The 21194-nt window shown below is 40.4% G+C and overlaps 1 protein-coding gene across 2 annotated transcripts in view; it reads right to left on the bottom strand.

Annotated features, from left to right (window-relative positions):
- CDKAL1 (CDK5 regulatory subunit associated protein 1 like 1) overlaps positions 1–21194 on the bottom strand; it is a 628557-nt gene that overhangs the window by 399198 nt on the left and 208165 nt on the right. For both annotated transcript variants that reach the window (XM_046006189.1, XM_046006190.1), the window contains exon 8: positions 13490–13610. In XM_046006189.1, coding sequence (XP_045862145.1) covers positions 13490–13610 — 121 coding nt within the window. The remainder of the gene's footprint in view (positions 1–13489; positions 13611–21194) is intronic.

Here is a 21194-nt window from a genome sequence, read left to right as displayed (position 1 = left end):
GATACCATTTTCTGGTGTTTCAACCTATATATACTTCAATACAAACTAACATAAAACATCAATTATACAATGTCTTGCAATCAACAAAAACTTCTATTCCTTCCCCAAGCTCTAAAATCCTGAAGTGAAGGTATACCACCCATCAGAGTAGCCTCTTGTGTCTGTCACAAACCAAGTTCTCCTCTGAGTGGGTGTGATGTGCAGGACTGCCAGACTCCAGGGGCCTCGGTTTCATCATCTACGAAACCAAAATTTTTAATCTCTAAAATTCTTTCCGGCTCTCACAGCCTCTTAATACATGAATCTGCCCAAAGGGTTTTTAATTATCCAATAATAGAGTTGTATTGAGAAGGTGTGTGGGCAGTTGGTATTTGGCCACGGGGCTACAAATAATAAAGGAACTTATTAAATCGTTTGCAAAGTCTATCCCTAATTAAAAGGGGTTTTTTCCCCTCATCTTTGACAAGAAAGGCCTCAGACCATTCTCATTAGTTGGCAAGAGATCTCGGGCAGCACAACCCACTAATAAAGAGTTTAGATCAACCTGCAGCTCCCTATGTAAACTGTCGTGTTATCCCACCATCCATGTAAACATTCAGCAAAGACACCTACATATTTTCATGGATATATTTAAATTCAACTAGTTCTTTCTCACCTACTGCTTCAAAACAAGGAGGTTTTTCTATTTTAAGATTTTTAATTATTCTGGAGAAGAGCACACACATGTGTCGGCACACAAGCATAAGGGGCAGTGGAGAGGGAGAGGGAGAGAGAAAGAAACCCCAAGCAGACTGCCCACTGAGCACAAAGCCCTATGCAGAGCTCGATCCCAGGACCCCGAGATCGCCACAGGAGCCAAAATCGAGAGCAGGACACCAACTGACTGAGTCACCCAGGCTCATTTGGCACCCCCAAATGACATTTTTTTAATACAACACCCTAATTATATAAAAGTCAAAGATGTGGGTTCTAGGCATTACTTCATCCATTCACCCACTCATGCAAGTGTTTGGATGGTTCAGTGACCTGATTATCCAAAATGGCTATGTTGTTTTAGAAAGAAGAAATGAACATCCATGGGGTTAAAAAATAAAGAAAACACAGTCTAATTAATGATGAGAATAATAATAGCAATCATTATACAGTAATTATGATTTGCCAGATGATATTCTAAACTATGCACAGATATACTTAATCCTCATGAGAAGCCTATGAAAGTTATTATTATATATTACGAACGTTCCCACTTCAGAGATAGAAACCCCGATGCACAAACAGACTTGCTCAGACTTACACAGTGAGCGCTGGTGCCAGGATTTAGACCCAAGCAGTTCGGCTCCAGAATTACACTCCTTATACTCTGTCCAACGGCCCTGTACATTCGGTATACAAAGCTGCAATTTTTAGCTACATTTATGCTAAGATGGTAGCTCTGGGCACATCATTTAACCTCTTCAACATCAGTTTCCCTAAAATGGGGATAATAATGAAGACTTTATAGTGGAATAAAGTACGTATCCTCTTAATTGTCAGCACTGTAAATGGCAATGTTCTAGAAAGCAATTTCAGGAGCACCTGGCTGGCTCAGTCAGGAGAGCCTGTGACTCTTGATCTCAGGGTGAGTTCAAGCCCCATGTCGGGCTCAGAGCCTACTTTAAAGAAAAACAAAACAAAACAAAACAAAAAGCCTGCAGAAAGTGCTTTGAGTTTATATTATATTATCTTGTAAGAACCCCATGAAAGGGCTCTTTAACATAATTCCACTTCTGTTAATTCATCCTAATGAAATATATCTGCACATCTATGCTTTTTAATATGCAGTAGAGTCGACCCTTGAACAACACAGAAGGTTAGGGGTGCCAACCCCCTGCCTAGTCAAAAATCCACATAAAACTTTTGACTCCCCAAAAGCTTAACTACTGTTGACCAGAGAAGCCCTACCAATAACATAAACAGTCGATAAACACATATGTTGTTTGTTATGTGTATTATAAACTGTATTCTTACCAAAAAGTAAGTTAGAGAAAAGAACATGTTATTAAGAAAATCATAAGGAAGATAAAAATACATTTCGGGGGCTGTCTGAATGCTAGTGGACCCGTGCGGTTCGAACCTGTTTTATTCGAGGGTTAACTGAAGTACATGTTAAACAAGCCAAAGTTAACTGCAGTCAAAACCATCAGAAAGGAAAGAAAATAAAAAGGCAGAGGTAAATTTATGATGTACTGTGTTCTAAAAAAAAAAAGGATACTCTAGCTTTATCAAAGTTACTTTTTGGCTGTTATTAATATATCTAAATTCAGAGAAAAGGCTCTTCCAGACATCCGCTCTTAAAAATAAATAAATAAAACCCACAGCTGATCATTCTATACTAGACGCAAAGAAAGAAACAGCACACTGATGGTACCAAAGACCGAAATGTCTAAGAAATCAAAATATCTTCACAATAATGGCCCCTCGAGGCTGGACAGGATACACAAAGATGGAAGAATGGTAAGGGAACTGAGAGATAACTTAGAGAAGACAAAGGGACTGCAAGGTAAGAGACATCAGAAAATATGGTTATGGCAGGATCAGTCAACTAAGCGGTCCGGGAACCATTAAGATCCAAGCAAAGCAGTGCCGGGTTAGAGAAAGTGAACTGAGAAATGACGCAAGCCATAGCGATGCTGTGTCCGATAAGCACTGTGGGGTAGTACCAGGAAAATATCCTATGTGTGAGTCATAGAACAGTCATACCATGAGCATGAGCGCTGGATTCTGAGTCAGGGCAGGTATGGATAAGGACTTAAAAATCAAACACCGAAGAAACCCAGGAATGCCTGTACCATTTTCTTCTCCGTCATCCACTTATGGATAATCTACCCCGAGAATTCATGGTAACAGGTCACATTATGCCTCTAAGGAGCCACTAGCAGGTGTCGCTGAACGCCAGTGAACCTCGCGCCGAGGGCACTCAGAGCCCCACTCTGTCCTGGTGGACATCTGGCGCAGACAGACGTCTCTCTTCCGAAAATCAGTTCAACGTGTCAACACCAGCGCTGCTGTTGACAGTGTCTCTGTCTTTATTGCTCTGCTTCTTATTTTATATGTAATTATAAAATTTAGGTAGGAAAATAAACAAATAAACCTAATAGTGGAAATAAGAATGAGAAGGAAGCTAGGGTATGCCAAAAGGTGTCTGAACAGTTTCACTCTTTGGAAATAAGATCAGAGGCTCTTAGTTTAACAGAGTAAGCAGAGAATCAACGTTGAAGGGACCATAGGTTGCCCAAACTCTATAGTGAGAACAGTGTGTGACCATAGTGAATGAATTCTCAGAGGTAATTCACTAACCCAGAGGGTCCCACCAGCTCCCACATTCCACGTGGTGAACACTGTTGGGGGACAAGCCTGTTTGGGGCCATCCTATGTTATTTTTCTGTGTATCTGTGGTCATTTCTAGGTACACGACCCTAAGTCACAGACACATAAAAAAGAACTGATGATTATTACACTGCATGGAGACTAGAACAGAATTATTTACCAGTTAACTACGCTACACTGGGACTCTCAGGGGGCAGGGATAAACTAGGCAGGCCGTGCTTCTTTCCCTGCGCTTGGAGTGCCTGATACTTAACAGAGAGCCTGCAAATGTTTGCTGAATAAATGAGTGAAGGAGTATAGGCCAAAGGCGTATACAGACAAACCAATGAATAAGGCAGACCACCAATCTTGAGGTCCTCCAGGCACAAGGTGCTACTGGTCCTAAATAAATCAATCCATCCTGACATACCATTCTCGTAAATCTGTAGAGGTATGTGGGGGGAAAGAACCACAGAGATAAGGAAAGTGGGTGAGGGAGGAAGAGAACAGTCTTAAAATCCCGGTTCAGACAGTTTACATTTTCCTCAAGAACTATAAGGGGGGGCGCCTGGGTGGCTCAGTTGTTAAGCATCTGCCTTCGGCTCAGGTCATGATCCCAGGGTCCTGGGATTGAGCCCCACATAAGGCCCCCTGCTCTGCGGGAAGCCTGCTTCTCCCTCTCCCACTCCCCCTGCTTGTGTTCCCTTTCTTGCTGTCTGTCAAACAAATAAAATCTTAAAACAAAAAAGAAGAAGAAGAAGAACTATAATGGAACGATACATAAAAGATACTTTACAGGGTAGAAAGACCTTCCTCAACCCATATTACCTCTCACAATTAATAGCTATTTCAAGGAGAACCGAAGAAGAACCATAAAAGAGACAAATCACAAAGCTTCACATGCTGTTGGAAAACACAGAGCAGGATTTTAAAAAATGACCTTGCGTTAAACCCAGGTTCCTTAGTGAATTTACAGAGAAGCAGACATTCCTCACAGACGGCTTCATCAGATAAAGTAAATGAGGCCGTAACTACATGCACTATTGCCTTTTTAAAAAGCCAAACAACACATTCTGCTTTGTCAGGGTTACGAAAAATAAAACAACTGGTGCTACCATGCTGAGATGTAGAAAAAAGAAATTTTTCAAGTGGTTTCCGGAAGAAATATGAGATATGTATTATTTGGGGGTTGAAAAATTGACAAGCCTTTACCCACAATCACATGTGTAATCCAATTATCCTGAATTAAAGTTGCGCTAGACAAGTTTCGGAGGGTTTGGTTTTTTTTTCCTCCCTGATAAGGATTCCAACGTTTTCTTGAAGCAACAGGAAAACTGACAGATGGGAGCCCTTTGGATATAGCCACAACCTCCACTCCCGGCGTGCCCTTCCCAGTGCAACTCCTTTTCATGCGCCCTAACTCAAGCACTGGTTAAAAAAGGAAAGGAAAGACAGGCAGACAGATGCAGGAGTACTTAATCTCTAAATCTGTACTATTTAAGTCCCAAACAAAAACATCAAACTCGGGAACCCACTCCACTGGACAGACTGAACGCACCTTGAGAGGCACGTGACCAGGATCCTCACCCACCTCCTTCCGACAGACCATTCTCCTTTTAAATATTTGGGGCCCACTGCATCACCGCCAAGCGTAGTCCGACATCCCCCCCAGTAGTCTCAAACTTCAGCTCACACTGGCATTCCTTTCAATTAACTCAACAACCGCAGTCTGAATGGAAGGATAAAAAACTGAGCCGGCCACCGCCAACCTCGGGGTCTACAGGAAAAAGAACTGGTCAGATGAGAGGGTTCAAGTCCCAGGCCTGCCACTGACTACCCCATGGTCCTCAGCAAATTGCAACCTAAATGAAGTCTCACATTTCTCTTCTGTTTAGTTGCAAAAGTAGTAAACTTAATAATGATTACACGGAACGGATGCTATAGGCTAGGCAGTGTGTTAATTACTTTAACAGATGATCTTTCAATTCTCACAACACTATGATTATCCCCATTGTGTGAGTAAGAGAATAGAGCCTGATGGAGGGCTTGAATAATTCACACAATGTCACACGGCGAATGATGAAATGAGGAGGCCCAGATTAGAACCTAAGCAATCTCAAGCCCTCAAACCACCTCTCTCTTCCCTCTCCCTCCCTTCTCCTTCCTTCCTTTCTCCCCTCCTTCCTTCCTTCTCTCTCCTTCTCTCTTTCTTCTCCCTTTCCCTTACTCAGAACACCACCACACTTACCGACTCATCACTCCCTGCAGAGGACACCGCCTGCACCCATTCCCCATACACGGCAACTCAACACCACTGTTCATGTGTGTTTTCCCACCTGCTGAAGTTGCCTTTGATCCCACCGAGGAGATAAACTTTGAGACAGAGTCTACATGAGCACTTTCTGTGAAAGTCCTCCCTAACAACCGCCACGGTCCTGACCTAACTGTCTCCTCCCGTACTGTAGCACTGACAAGGCTTTAATTGTTACGGGCTTGTTTCACTCTCCCGTGGGAGTCTCAAGGGCAGACGCCAACACCAAATGGACGCATCTATCCATCCTCACCACGTAACATATGTTCCACCACGTTTGCTGAGTAAATAAATGTCCGGACAGGGGCTCTTTGGTTTTCTTAATGAACAAGCATAAAAGATGTCCACACATGCAATAAAATAAAAAAAAGTTTCTAAACTGTAAACACATCTGTAACTATTTATAATTAATGGATCTCCTCGCCATTACAATCCAGGAACTAACTTGAAGAAAGTGTCAGCCATTCTACTCAATTAACCAAAACCCGAGGTTTTCTTAAGCTTCCCCCAAATTTGAGTATCTTTAAATTTTCAGGTTTTTTTATACCTTCCTCAAACTGCATATTTTTGTTTAATTAGAAAAGTGGTAAGCAAGGTGCACTTTTTAGTCAGAGCAATGGTATATCCTCCAACATGCTATAGCATTTGAAGTGCCTTTTTTTTTTAAATTTTTATTTATTTGACAGAGAGAAATCACAACTAGGCAGAGAGGCAGGCAGAGAGAGAGGAGGAAGCAGGCTCCCTGCTGAGCAGAGAGCCGATGCGGGGCTCGATCCCAGGACCCTGGGATCATGACCTGAACCGAAGCCAGAGGCTTTAACCCACTGAGCCACCCAGGCGCCCCTTGAAGTGCTTTTTTAAAAACCAACCATTTCTTTATACATAGTTACTAGGACAGTTACATAATCATCCCAAAATTTTTATAAAACAGTGATAACATAAAGAAGAATTTACAACATTTAAGATTAAATCCCCATCCTAATATCGTCTAGAATTTCTAGCTGGGCCTCTCACTCAAAGGCATTTATTACACCAGCACTTACATGTTCTACTTAAGGATGATTATTCGCAGGTATGAACCAATAGTGCCGTCCACTGTTCTTATGAATGATCTTTCCCAAATCCAGTTTTAAAAGGCACTAAAAATAAGATGACTTTAAAATCTCATGTCAACAGTATTTAACTGAAAATAAGGTATTTGGGAATTTCATCAAAGACATCGAGAAAGCAGCAAATTCAGGACAACCAGTTTTTGGATAAAAGTAAAAATGTAACAAGTTCAAAATTGCCATAAATACTTTAATTTCACACATTTAATTGTTTGAGATAAGTTTCACTTCATTCATAGTCCAAATTACCATATTCTCTTTTTCTACAAAACAATCGTCTAGAGCAAGAGAGAAGTAATTAGAATTACACTCCAGTTCAGCCAGAAACAATGTTCTGCATTTGAGTAACACTGCTGTCACTAAAATACTAAAATATTTATGAGGGGAATACTGTGAGCAAGACACTATACCAAAAGCTATGGGAGAAACTAAGATTAATTTTTTTCTAAGTTTATCATTCACTTAACACTGAACAAGTGATGTTGGCGATTGATAAGCAGATGAGGAACCAAATGAATCGTAGTCCCAGAAACGTCCTTGCCTACATAGGACAAAGGATGAAGAGAGGAGCGCCTGGGTGGCTCAGTGGGTTAAAGCCTCTGCCTTCGGCACAGGTCATGATCTCAGGGTCCTGGGATCGAGCCCCCCATCAGGCTCTCTGCTCAGCAGGGAGCCTGCTTCCTCCTCTCTCTCTGCCTGCCTCTCTGCCTACTTGTGATCTCTCTGTCTGTCAAATAAATGAATTAAATCTTAAAAAAAAAAAAAAAGGATGAAGAGAAAGGAAAGGGAGGAAAGTCTCAGGGAATAGGGGTAGAACGGTAGAGCAACATCAAAATTCAGAGGAAAACACTTATTAAAGTACTCACACTGTGCCAGGCAACACATGTACCAGGTAGCATGTGTCTCCGTCAGCAAAGAGATCAGCTCCGAGAGGGATCTAATTTATCTGAGCCACCCAGCCGAATACAACAATGTGTACGACTCGGACCCCAATGCAGGGCTCTCTTCAACACCCACAGACTCCACTGCCTTCTCCAGGAATCAGCCAATGCCACAGTCCAGACTCGTGATCAGCAGATAAGGCCATTGGCCTCCGTAAGTTTACAGAAGAACGAGAACTGTAACAGCTCTCTGCTCATCTGAGGGACGAGCTAAAAGAGCAGTTACAACCTCTCGATTCAGGTCCCATACGCCACGTGAGGACTTCCATAGTTTACTTCTGAAAGAATCGAATGTAAAGAGCATCATCCAAAATGTGCAAGTCCTTTGAAGCTACAACTCAAAGAACAGTGTCTCTTTTCTAGTGATTCATCAGCAAGACTACCTTCCAGGGATTACCTTTGGTCAACAGCAGAGGCTTTGCAAATTAGCATCATAAAGGACAGAAATGAGTTTTCACTTGTGAAAGTAGTGCCTAGCTACGAAGGACACATGGCTAACTCCTGGCAGCAGAGGTAGTAGAAACAAGATCTAATTAGTGAAATCGGTGGCACTCAAGGTACGCGGGCTGGCTAAAATATTCTCCGCAACATGGTAAAGGATCTTTTTACAGTGTTTCTCAAACTACAGTAACGGGCCAGGATTTTGATTTCCAATCTCTTGTAAATCATTATTTTTATAAAACACAATGAAAATTAATTCTAAGATATTGCAACAATGGTAAACTATCTTTAAAGTTTCTAAGGTGTTTGCTCTCAATTTCTCCACCTGTCACCGAGCTGCCATCAGTAGTTAATGACCCACCACTGGTCCAAGAACCACACTTTGGGCCACCCTGGCTTGGACATTAAGGATGTTTGTCTGGCTTGGTCCCTACTGGACCATCACTCCAGACACTGGTAGGGGATTTTGACTGAGGCTGACCGCACTGTCTCACTGGGCTCTAATGAAGCTTTCATGCAAGGTGTGTTTTAATCACACAAAAGGAGAGAGAAGGACTTCACCAGGCTTGTAAGAACAGCTGGACCGTGCCAGCTTGCTTAGTAAGTTCTTATTACAGATTTTGGACTGGGACTTGCTTTCATTATAGCCTGACAGCTGGGTCATAAGGAAGCGACTAATCCCCACTGGTAGGGACTACTGTCTATCAAAAAACAAAACAAAACAAAATAAAATCCTAAGATTTAGTTGTACATAATGAAATTGGCTTGAGTTAATTTGCAGTCATCAGTGCCCAATATACAAAAAGCCAACAGAGACCCATAATTTTTAAATAAGAGCATGACTATATAGTCTGCCAAATCCTTTCTGGGAAATGTTCTATCTGGGATTCTGCCTCTGAGAGAGAGGTATTCTGACCTTCTAACAGCTGTGTCTAAGGACGGCACCGAGGCTGAAGGAGCTATTCTCAAGACAGCATATTCAAGAGAAAGCCATAATTTATATCATCAGGACATTGGGACAACAGTCTAGCATGAACTAAAGAAAAAAAAAAAAAATCTCTTCACACAATGCTAAGATATAAAAACTCAAATCGTTACTGAACAGACTAAAATATGCAGTCATTTTGAAGACATTATAAGATTTTCCAAACCTTATCCTCACACAATATGAAAAGGATTCACCCTAGCGTGAGTGTGATCCCACATATATTCAACCTTGTAATGCGCTTTCTTTAGAACCTTAATTAAAAGCTTTTTAGCATGCTTCTAATTAAATACCTCTAAAAATGTTTCTTTATACAATGTAATCTTCTGAAAGCTCTAACTTAAGAGTAAGAAAAAAAGATGGAGTTTGAGGTTCTATTTTCCGCACACGTTCTGATGATGGCGGTCGTCCTGTTGGAGGTTAAAGGCCATGGAAACTGCTTTACGGTATGGCCGCCACTGCAGCTCATAGAGGGGCAGTGAGGAAGTGCCTGAGTGTCTCACAGCTCTCCAATTCAAGGTCTGTGGGTCCCTATTGTGCACCCTTAGTCCCTAGAAAGAGAGTCATACTGTGATCTAAAAGTACTCCCTAAAATACAGAATAGAAAAAGACCCAAACCCTCCCTATCCAGGAGCTGCAATTAAGGCTGTGTTTAGAGCTGTGTGTTTTGGATTAGTTCATTCCATGTAATTACCTTTGCATATATCGTAATACCTAACACAATACCTGGTAATGTGTAAGCACATAATAATTGTATTTTCAAATATGATTATGTCTATTTAATAATGATTTCATAGTGTAATCATTAGAACCTTCTCCCAAATGGAGAATGGACAAATTTATATGAAATTTAAGATGCCCATTTTTAATTTGAAAGCAATAAAACTTTGTCGATATTTTGATGGAAAGGATTATTTTCTCTTGAAAGAAATACTTACAGATATACCTCTTTCAAAACATCTGAATGTAAGTTAAAAAAAGAATAAAGCAATGAGCTGCACCAGAGGTCAGAAATAAAATCCAAGCTAAGATGTTAGGAGTGATACCGTGACAAATGCTCACGGGGATGCTCTCACCTGAGAGCGAATGATAAGGCCACAGCTGATTCAGGGAAGTGATTAGTAGTCAGGGAGGGTTAGAAAATCAGATCGCATCCAGAGATAGATAGTATGGACTAAATTCTCTTAACATCAAAGGCATATTTGCTAATTTACTTACTAAGGAGCAGTTCTATATGGTAATATGAGAGAGTGATGGCAAATATCCAGTGAGCTTTAAAAGGTTTACAGTGTAGGGGCGACTGGGTGGTTCATTCAGTTAAGTGTCCGACGCTTGATTTTGGCTCAGGTCATGATCTCAGGGTCTTGAGATCCAGCCCCGTGTCAGGCTCTACACTCAGCAGGGAGTCTGCTTGAGGACCATCTCTCTCTCTCTCTCCTGCTGCCCCCACCCCCAAGCTCATGCTCATGGGTGTGCATGCCATCTCTCTCTAAAAAAATATTTTTAAAAAATTTAAAAATGTAAGAGTTTATACTGTAGCTTCATTTTAAGAAACACTAAATCCAAAAGAAGGGAAACCCAAATAAAATACCTCAAAATGTTTCACATAATGCCATTTAAAATGACTACCTAAAGCAAATTTCTCAACATTTCTTATGGCAACAAAAAAAAGTGATGGCTTTAAAATAAAACATGTATAAATAAATAAAACAAATTATTGCCTGCATACTCAACTTTGTACCAGACACTGAACTCAGAGATAATAATATAACGATACCTGAAATACTTTCAGAGCCCAAGAAGCCTACAATTTAAAATAGAAATTAGGCAGTCTTACAGGACCATAACCAAGATAAATAGGGAATAAGGTAGGTGCGTAGTGGAAGGAGGGATGTATTCAGCCCAATTATGGAGAGAGGAATAACCAGTCACCCCAAAAGAGCACAGGGACGGATTACCAACACGGTGAATGGGGAAAGGCTAAGACGTGCCAAGGACACCAGAGGGCGTGCACAGGGGCCTGCAGTCAAGACAGAGGAGAATCTTGAGTTTGGGAATCTCAAGCAGGTCAGTAAGGCAGGGAGCGACCACATGAAGACATACGGAGAAACTAGAAAAATAAAGCATCTTTGAAAACCAACAGTTAAAAGCAACACTCCAGAGGTCAACAAGAGGGGCAAAGTCACCTTAAAGAAATCAAACGGATCTATTTGACAGACCCTAAAATATTAACATGTGTAAAGAAATTTATCTTGGCGAAAAGGGGATGATCAATCCTGCATGGGGGAAAATAAAAGAGAGAAAGAGATTCACAGAAACACTTGACTTTGCCCTCCTAAAGACATTGTTCAGGAGAAAGCATGCTCAGCCAAACTCCAAGTATTACTGTCCAACTGGTAAGGCAATCTGTTCTGTGAAGAGAATTTAGCATAAACCCATTAAACTTTCAAATTATAAAAATCAATCATTCATTCATTCAGTAAGTAAATATTTATTAAATCCCTGCTGTGTATGTTCTTCCGTATTCTAAGGATACAGTGGTAGGCGAGAGAGTCGAAATTTCCTGACATCTTGGAGCTTATTACATGCCAGTGAGGAGAGACGATTAAAATACAAATGAACTCGTATCTATTTCAATAATGAGAAGTGCTACAGAAGAAAATAAGGCAAATATGGACGATGGGGAATGTGGGGATACGTCGATTTTAGGTAGGAAATCAGGAGTAAAAAAGAAAAACTGCAGTACAACTGAAAGGAGGAGGAGAATGGAGACAGAGGGAGAAACAAACAGCCTTATGTCTCTGATTTGGCTCAGGCTCAAAAGCGAGAATATATTAGATGCTCCAGTCAACGCGGGTAACAACATTTCTCACTACTATACGCTGATTTAATCACTAGCCTCTGAGCTTGATGAGTGCAGGTCTCTGAATCTTCAGTGCTAAAGGCCAGACGTTGGTCGCAAACAAATTCACCAAGGCAAACGAAAGTCACTCCAGGCAGCTTTTAGGGAAAAACCAAATGACTTCTTCAGCCTTCCCTGATCTTTGGCAGTGGTGAGAAGGATTAACCAGAAGGGGACAAAACTAGAGAAAAGATGCTGGGAATGTGTGGGGGGAAACGGAGGTACTGCTTAGAGGAGAGGAAGAACGATGCTGGAGGAGGAGAAAGGCAAGTTCACCGGCTCCCCACGGGAAACAGCATGAAGGATGCAAAGGACAGAGGAAAACAATACTAAAAAAGAGGGAAGGAAGTTGAAATCAAAAAGAATCAGGACAGGGCTGCCTGGGTGGCTCCGAAGGTTGAGCGTCTAACTCTTCACTTCAGCTCAGGTTATGATCCAGGATCATGAGTCTGAGCCCCACACCCGGCTCGGTGCTCAGCACACGGTCTGCTTGAGAGTCTCTCCTTCTCCCTCTTTCTCTACTCAACCCACCTCTGCGCTCTCTCTCCTAAATAAAATCTTAAAAAAAAAAAAAAAAAAGGCAGGATAGCTTAAGCCTACGCAAGGTGGTTTGATGACTCCCATGATTTAAAGAACAGAAGGCCTTCGCCTCATCAGACTTTCAGACTACACTAATATTGACGACAAACTCCATTAATGCAAATAAAACGAAGTACAAACAAGCTCACCAAGAGTCAATAGGGTCAGGAACTTCAGACTAAGATATGAAATTAAGAGTGCTTAATATTCAGTTAACAATGCTTATTTTTAGCTCAAAGCTCGTAAGGGCAACATTTTATTTTTTTTTAAAGACTGTATTTATTTATATGAGAGAGAGAGCGCACAAGCAGGGGGAGGTGCAGAGAGAGAGGGAGAAGCAGGCTCCCTGCTGAGCAGGGCGCCCAACATGGGGCTCGATCCTAGGACCCTGAGATCATGACCTGAGCCGAAGGCAGACACTTCACTGACTGAGCCACCCAGGCACCCCAAGGGCAACACCTTAAAACATGAATTTCAGAGAGTTCATAATTAAAACATGGTTAGTATCTCGGGCATTATTTACTAAAATTCTATTGAAAAAACAAAGACCACGGGTATGTTAATCATTCCAACAACAAAACTCTTTTTAAAAAATATTTTAACCCAAGAGCATGGCTGAAAAATGAAATCCAAGTTTGTTACCAAGAAGATGTCAGAATAATATTAATCAAAGGCCTAAGACCTTGCTGCAAATCCAGGTGTAACGTGTACGGAGGGAACATCTAAGAGGGAACTATATTCATGTGATTTAGAGCTTTTTGATTTTTCTTTCCCATGAAAATGTTCAACTGCTTTACTCTGTCCCATGTCCAGAGGGAAAACCTGAATTCACGGAGTATACTGAATATTTTGTGGGTAAGTTTGAGAGACACTTACCCAGTATTGATGGAAATGATTTCTATCAGCGGATTCTTCCTGATCTTCGGCAAATCCAACCGAGCCCCACCCAGGCGCTTTCCATTGTCCTTTTTCTGACCCAGGAGTCTCACAGAGTGACCTTCAATTAGAGCATATAAATACAAGACAGCGTCAACCACAGAACTTCAATTTACTGCTCTCAACAAATGAGTTAATATTTTCATGTACCTTCTGTTATGAAACAAACATCAAAATATACATAAGATGTAACCACTGGGGGCGCCTGGGTGGCTCAGTGGGTTAAATAAAGCCTCCGCCTTCAGCTCAGGTCATGTTCCCAGGGTCCTGGGATAGAGCCCCACATCAGACTCTCTGCTCAGCGGGGAGCCTGCTTCCCCCTCTCTCTGCCTGCCTCTCTGCCTACTTGTGATCTCTGTCAAGTAAATAAATAAAATCTTTAAAAATAAATAAAATATTTTTTAAAAAAAAGATGTAACCACTGACCTAAGAAATACTGCCAAAGGGAAAGCTGTGTGCACATCCTGCAGTCAAAGTTCTTTGCTTAAAATATTTGCACATTTCTACTGTACAGATGACGGAAACAGAAACATCCTCAGAATGTCATTCCATAAGGTACGCATGCTCTCCAGTGGAGACCAGGTTTGTACATGAAGCAGGAAGAGCTCACCTGAGCACCAGGCCTGCCAACCAATCACTGTTAGGGAATTAAAAAAAAAAAAAAAAGTGCAAAAGCAGACTATCTGCTCAAAGCAAACAGCACATCAAAGAAATAAAAAATTAAAAAGGATAAGGTGACACTTTAGGGTCAGATTTTTTAAGACAAAAATTCTTAGGGGGGGGCGCCTGGGTGGCTCAGTGGATTAAGCCGCTGCCTTCGGCTCAGGTCATGATCTCAGGGTCCTGGGATCAAGCCCTGCATCGGGCTCTCTGCTCCGCAGGGAGCCTTCCTCCTCCTCTCTCTCTGCCTGCCTCTCTGCCTACTTGTGATCTCTCCCTCTCTGTCAAATAAATAAATAAAATCTTTAAATAAAAAAATAAATAAATAAAAATTCTTAGACTTATTTTTTAAAACTATTACAAAAGAAAAACAGACTATTTCTAGGAGCCATAAAAAATTTTATAATTTTGGAAATTTTGAATTGCCGTGGTAGTAAATACGGGAGAACAGTACTAAGACTTCCCATCCCCTTCAGATTCTCCAATTATTATTTCTTCCATGCTTACTTTGTCCTTTAATCATTATATACGTAGCATTTTTTTAATAACTTTACTGAGGTACATCCTGTAAGATTCACTCCTTGCCAGTATACAATTTAATGATTTTTTTTTTAAAGACTCATTTATTTGACAGAGAGAGAGAGCACGCGGTGCCCAAGCAGGGGGAGCAGCAAAGAGAGAGGGAGAAGCGGGCTCTCCACTGAGCAGGGAGCCTGACCCAAGTCTCAATCCTAGGACCCTGGGATCATAACCTGAGCCAAAGGCAGATGCCTAACCAACTGAGCCACCCAGGTGCCCTCAATTTAATGATTTTTAAATTAACACATGCAGTTGTACAATCATCACAACAACCCAATTTTAGAACATTTCCATCACCCTAGGAATTCCCTCAAGCTTATTTACAGTCCACCCTTGCTCCCATTCCAAAATATATCACATTCTGTTCATCTGTTGACCAGCTGGTGGACATCTGGATTGTTTCCAATTAATACCTATTAGAATAATGCTTGCTTCTATGAATATTCACATACAAGTCTTCATGGAGACATACGTTTTCATTTCTCTTGGATAGACTCCCAGGTATGGAACTGCTGGGTCACATGGTCAATTTCTGTTTAACTTTATAAGAAACAACTATTCTCCAAAGTGGTGGTACCATTTTATATCCTACCAGCAATGTACGAGGACTTGAGTTTCCCCACATTGTTAACAAAGTCCTTACAGTTGCAACTTTTTTGACAACAGCCATTCTAATGAGAAGTAATCCAGTATTGTGGTTGGAATGAACATGCATTTCCATAATGACTAACAATGTTGAGCACCTTTCCACGTGTTTATTAGCCATCTGCATGTCTTGTGTGGTAAAATGTTGGTATGGTTAATTTTTATGTGTCAACTTGACAAAGCCACAGGGTGCCCAGACATTTAACCAAACATTATCTTGGGTGTTTCTGCAATGGTGTTTCCGGATAAGGCTAACATTTGAATCAGGAGACGGATTAACACTAGTGGGCCTTATCCAATCAATCCAAGACCTGAATAGAACATGGAAGCTAAGAGGAAACAACTCCCGTCTGACTGCACAGCTGGGTCATTGCTCTTTGCCAGCACTCAGACTCTGACTGGGATATAGGCTCTTCTTGGGTTTTGTTACTGCCCAGCTGCAGACTGAAACTTACACCATCAGTTCTACTGATTCTCAGGCCTTTGGACTTGGGCTGGACCTACACATCAGCTCTCATGGAGCGTTGGCTTGCAGACTACAGTCTTTGGAATTCTCAGTCTCCAAAATACCTCCATAATAGTGTGAGCCAATTCCTTATCACACATTTCTCTTCAACAAACCCACCCACCCACACACCCTATTGGCTGTTTCTCTGGAGAACCCTCACTAATAAAAATGTCTACTCCAGGAGTCGGCCAGTATTTTAACTGGAGTAGCTGCCTTGTTACAGAGCTCTAAGAATCCTTTATTCTGTTTACAAAACCTTCTTCAAGTATGTGATGTGTAAATATTTTCTCGCAGTCTGAAGCTTACAGTTTCACTTTCATGATAGTATCTTTTTTAAAGTAAATGCTTTTCAATTTAATGAAATGTACTTTCTCAATTTTTTCTTTTCTAGCTCATGCTTTTGCTATTTTAGCTAAGAACTCCTGGCCTAGCCCAAGGGCACAGATTTCTTCTGTATTTTCTTCTTGGTGTCTTATTGTTTTAGGTCTTAGCCTTAGGTCTAGGATCCACTTTGTTACTTTTTGTGTATAAGGGTCTAAGTTCATTTTTTGCATACGGATATTCAATCGTCCAAATGCCATTTCTTTTCCCTCCGCCCTCTCTGTGCTATTGTCGTCACACATATTAACAGACAGCTGCATAAACCCCGTAAACACAGGGCCGTAATTATTGTTCTATACAACTGTATATTTCTGTTGTTGTTGTTTTTTGGGGGAGGGGGCAGAGGGTCAGAGAGAATCCTAAGCAGGCTTCACTCCAGCACAGAGCCCAACACAGAACTCGATCTCATAACCCTGAGATCATGATCTGAGCCGAAATCAAGAGTCAGATGTTTAACTGACTGAACCACCCAGATGCCCCGCAACTATACAGTTTTAAAAAGAGGAAAAGCATATCTTTACAAAGGACTTAATATTTAATCACATATTTAACCATTTCTAACAATCATTCCCTCCTGAGAATTCAACATTTGATACTACTTCCTTCCTGCCGGAAGAATTTTCTTTACTATTTCTGTAAAGGAAATCTACTACAACACATATTCTTTGCTTATTTGAGAGAGTCTTTATTTTGCTTAATTTGTGAAAGATACTTTTGCTGGATATAGAATTATTAGTTGACAGATTTTTTTCTCTGAGCACTGAATACAGCTGATCCTTGAACATTGCAGAGGTGAGCAGGCCCAACCCCCACACAGCTGAAAATCCACATATAACAAAACTTACCTGCTAACAGCTTGCACTGTTTACCAATAACATACTCAGCTGACTAACAAATATTTTATACGTCATATGTATTACACACTTCTTACAATAAAATAAGCTAAACAAAATGTTAAGAAAAGCACGAGGGAAATACACATACAGCACTGGTCTGTAAATAAATCCAGGGAGAAGGGGACCACACAGTTCAAAACCATATTGTTCAAGGTTCAACTGTCAAAGGTCACTGCCTTTGACTCTGTTGCTTCTGATGAGAAGTCAATTATCGATCTTAATGTTGTTCCCCTTGTACATAATGTGTTACTTCTTTCTTATGCTTTCCTGGATCTCTGTGATTTTCTTACATGCAATTTAGATAGCTTTTTGGCTCCATAAAGTAATGTTTGGTTTGGTTTGGTTTTTTTGACAAAGTTTGGGAAGTTTTCATTCAGTACTTTAAAAAAAAAAAATGGGGGGAGGGGCACTTTTTCTGTACCTCCTGCTGTGGCTCCATGACACACTAACTGGTCTGCTGGATGCTGCCCCACAGGTCTTGGGGTCCCTGCTGATTTTTCTTGTTATTCAGAGTGGACCATTTCTATTGATCTGTCCTCAAATTTACTGATTTTATTTTCTTCTGCCATCTCAAACCTGCAATTGAGCCCCAGAATGAACATTTAATTTACCGTACTTTTCAATTTCCCCTTGGTTCTTTTTTACCCTTTCCATCTTTTTTGTGATTCTGTACTCGTCACTGCCATCGTCCTTTCCTTAAAGGCTTTTGACATGATTTTACTTAGTACTTTACTTAGTACTGAAAATTCTTTGCTAATTCCAACATTTTTGGTCAAAGACAATCTATACTGACTGGTTTGTTTTTCTTCCTGCATATGGGTGTACTTGCTTTCTTTGCATGTATCATAATATTTTGTTTAATACAGAACACCGCAGATAATATATTGTGGCAAATTTTAATTCAGACTGCCTCCCACTAAGGGCTGTTGTTGGTTTTCTTTACTAGCTTACCTGGACTAAATCTATGAAATCTGTCTCTCTACAATGAAAGGATGTCCTTGTCCCTTCTTAGTTCTCCATCCCCACCCCCCCTCCACCAAGCATGACTTACTTCTTAGGGGTCAACTCTGTATCTGCATAGCTTTTTATTGAGGAAAGACTGGTCACACATTTGTTCAAACACCACAAGCCAATGAGATTTCTATCTGCTGATGGAACTGTACATGAGCCAGTGAGGTCACTCAGAGTTAGGGCCATTTTTGAGTCCGCCCCATCTTCCCAGGATGTGCGTGCAGGCTCCAGCAGGCAGATGAGTGTAGGTGGCTGGGGCCCACTCCAGACTCTGCTATGCGTGTGCACAACCCCTAGTCAACTAACCATCCGTGGAGACTTAGCAAGCCTCCTATCACTGCCTCACCTTCAGAAAGTTCCTGTTCAAGCCCTGGCTAGTCCACCTGTCCACTCTTCACACCAAAGAGTCCCCCAGTTTCAAGAAGGTAGAGCCACAGACCCTCCCTGTTACTTGCCATCAAAATCTCCACTTTAACGGACAGTTCTTCAAGTCAACTGAGCTGCTTGTTTTTGACTGTCCAGCTTTACTGCTGCTCAGGAGGAGATCTGTTGACCTCCACACACAATCATGTAATAAGCAAATCAAAGCCAACTTTTTCAAAGCAATTATTTAAAATAACTTCAAATACATAATTAGTACAATTATATATATATATTATATATATATACATAATAGACAATTATATACATGTTTCATCACCCTTCGTTTCAGAAAGATACATTGCTTCCATGTCTGTCTTACAGACAGCTTTTCATGACCAGAAGTAATAAAACCATCAGTCATAGCGTTTTTGCAGTAATCACTTTAATAAGAAATAATAATAAGTCCTTCATTCATTCTCAAAATTCTTGCTCTGCTATAGAAACATAGCTGGAGTCAAGCAAGCATTTGGCACACCAGATTTCACAGATCTTCAAGATAAGTTCAATTCTTCAATCAAAAGTCCAGTTAATGAAGAGGTGAGCAAGACTGGCATGCTAACATAATAGTTCTCTGAGAGATGCCAAAAGTTCAATAATGACTATGCAAAGGCATGCTATCTCCACACTAGCATGAGACAAATTTCATTATATCCTGCTGAGATTTCAGTAATATGCAGCCTGCACTAATAACATTAGATAAATTATTCATCTTCACTATCTACATGCAAATAAAGGAACATATCTCTGCCTGATGATATAATGAGTTATTTTCCAATCCAATGATTCATTAAAGAGCAGGAGAACTAACAATAGTCTGGGGTTTTTTTTAATTGAAAAATATAGTACACTGAAGACAAAATAGGAAATAACATAAAAGTCCCACATTATATCTGGCCAAAGATGAAATGAAGAAAATTCAACCACAGAACAGTATTTTTTTTTTAATGGACTAGAGGAATGAAACTTTTATTTGCTATAAACCAACTCATTTAAGAATCCTTGTGCAAACAGACTGCTGTTTCAAATTAATTCCCTAAATGCAGAGACCACAGACTAAAAACATATACAGCAAATCATTACCTCTCGATGCGCAGTTATCAATAATGAAACCATCTAAAACAAATTGAAATTTGATAGACTAAAAAATAAAAGTGAGGTAATGTGTTTGGGAAGAACAGGAGAGAAAACAAGTACATTGGAACAGGGAAACATGCTCAGGGAATAAAGATGTGAAAAGTAAAAAAGGAAATTTCTGGAGCAATTTGTGCTGCAAATGAACATGCCATTCTTACGACGGGACCACGAAGCAAGGAGCACAATTACACACTCACACATTGCTTCTTTGTTTGATCCCTTCCGGCCACTGAGGCCTCGCACCGTGATGGGAAAGCATGCAGCTCAGTGAATACTGATTCATTTTGTGACTACTGTGAATTTCATCACCCTTCATGGCTAGATTGAAGAGACGGGCGGGGGGGGGGGGGGGACGGAATCAGGACAACAGAGTCTGAAAGAAAAACAGAGTGAAAATACCAGTTTTGACATCACTTCAATCACACAGAGGAAGAAATTAAAGGAGTAAGTATTAATAGGAACAGATGGGAAGAATGATGCTCAGTGTGACCAGATCAACTGATAATAACAGGAGACCACCAAGGAGATGGTGATAAAGATGTAAAGTGATTAAAACAGAGACAAGCAATTTTAATACAAAGATTAAAAAAAAAGAAAAAAGCAGATTGCCTTAATATGCAGAATGGGACACACTCAAATGCAGTATTTCTGAAATCTTTTGTCTTTTCCATTCTAAATGTAAATTTACATTTCATCTCCTATAAATAATGGTCAGATGTGTCTCAGTGGGTTTATTAACCATCTTTAATAAATATCTCCCTAAGTCGTTACTCAGCAATGTCACAAAAATTCACCCCTGTTAAAACCAAATTTTATTTTAAGCCTGAGGCTTTCAGTGGTTATTTTTCAATCAGCTACAAAACCTTGATTCTATGCTGGTTTTGACATTTGATCCAGTCCACTAAAGAATGTTACTAAACAATTTTATGAGCTAAAATTATTATGTATTGCAAGATGTTGAGCCAGAAGCTAATTTTTAAACATAATCCATCATTATATGCATATTTATAAATTCATAATAAGGAAAAAAATCTATGTGGGAAAAAAACAGATCTGTTTTGTACAATAATCGCTCTATTAGTTGAATCAATATTCAATGCTGTGTCAAAAGCAAAATATCTTTCCCGAATTCCACAGTGCTAAACGTTGGGAACATTATGGAAATCGAGGGGTAACATTCCACCCATGTCTACTAGAAAGACAGTCTGTCAACATGTCAGGAAGGCAATTACAATGGTCATTCACAAACAGAAAAGAATCAACCTCCGGAATATGAGCACATATGTTAATTGAGTGATAGAAACAGGATTACCTACAAAATACATATTTATTAATTAAATTGTTTCGACTCGCAAACCAGCCTTCCCCCCTTTGGTTCTCACAGCTAAAGTGGGTTGTACAAATTAGC

This window comes from Meles meles, chromosome 5, assembly GCF_922984935.1.
Source record: "Meles meles chromosome 5, mMelMel3.1 paternal haplotype, whole genome shotgun sequence".
Taxonomy (NCBI): domain Eukaryota; kingdom Metazoa; phylum Chordata; class Mammalia; order Carnivora; family Mustelidae; genus Meles; species Meles meles.
Note: the sequence above shows the minus strand (reverse complement) of the source record. Positions and strands in the feature narration are given on the sequence as shown.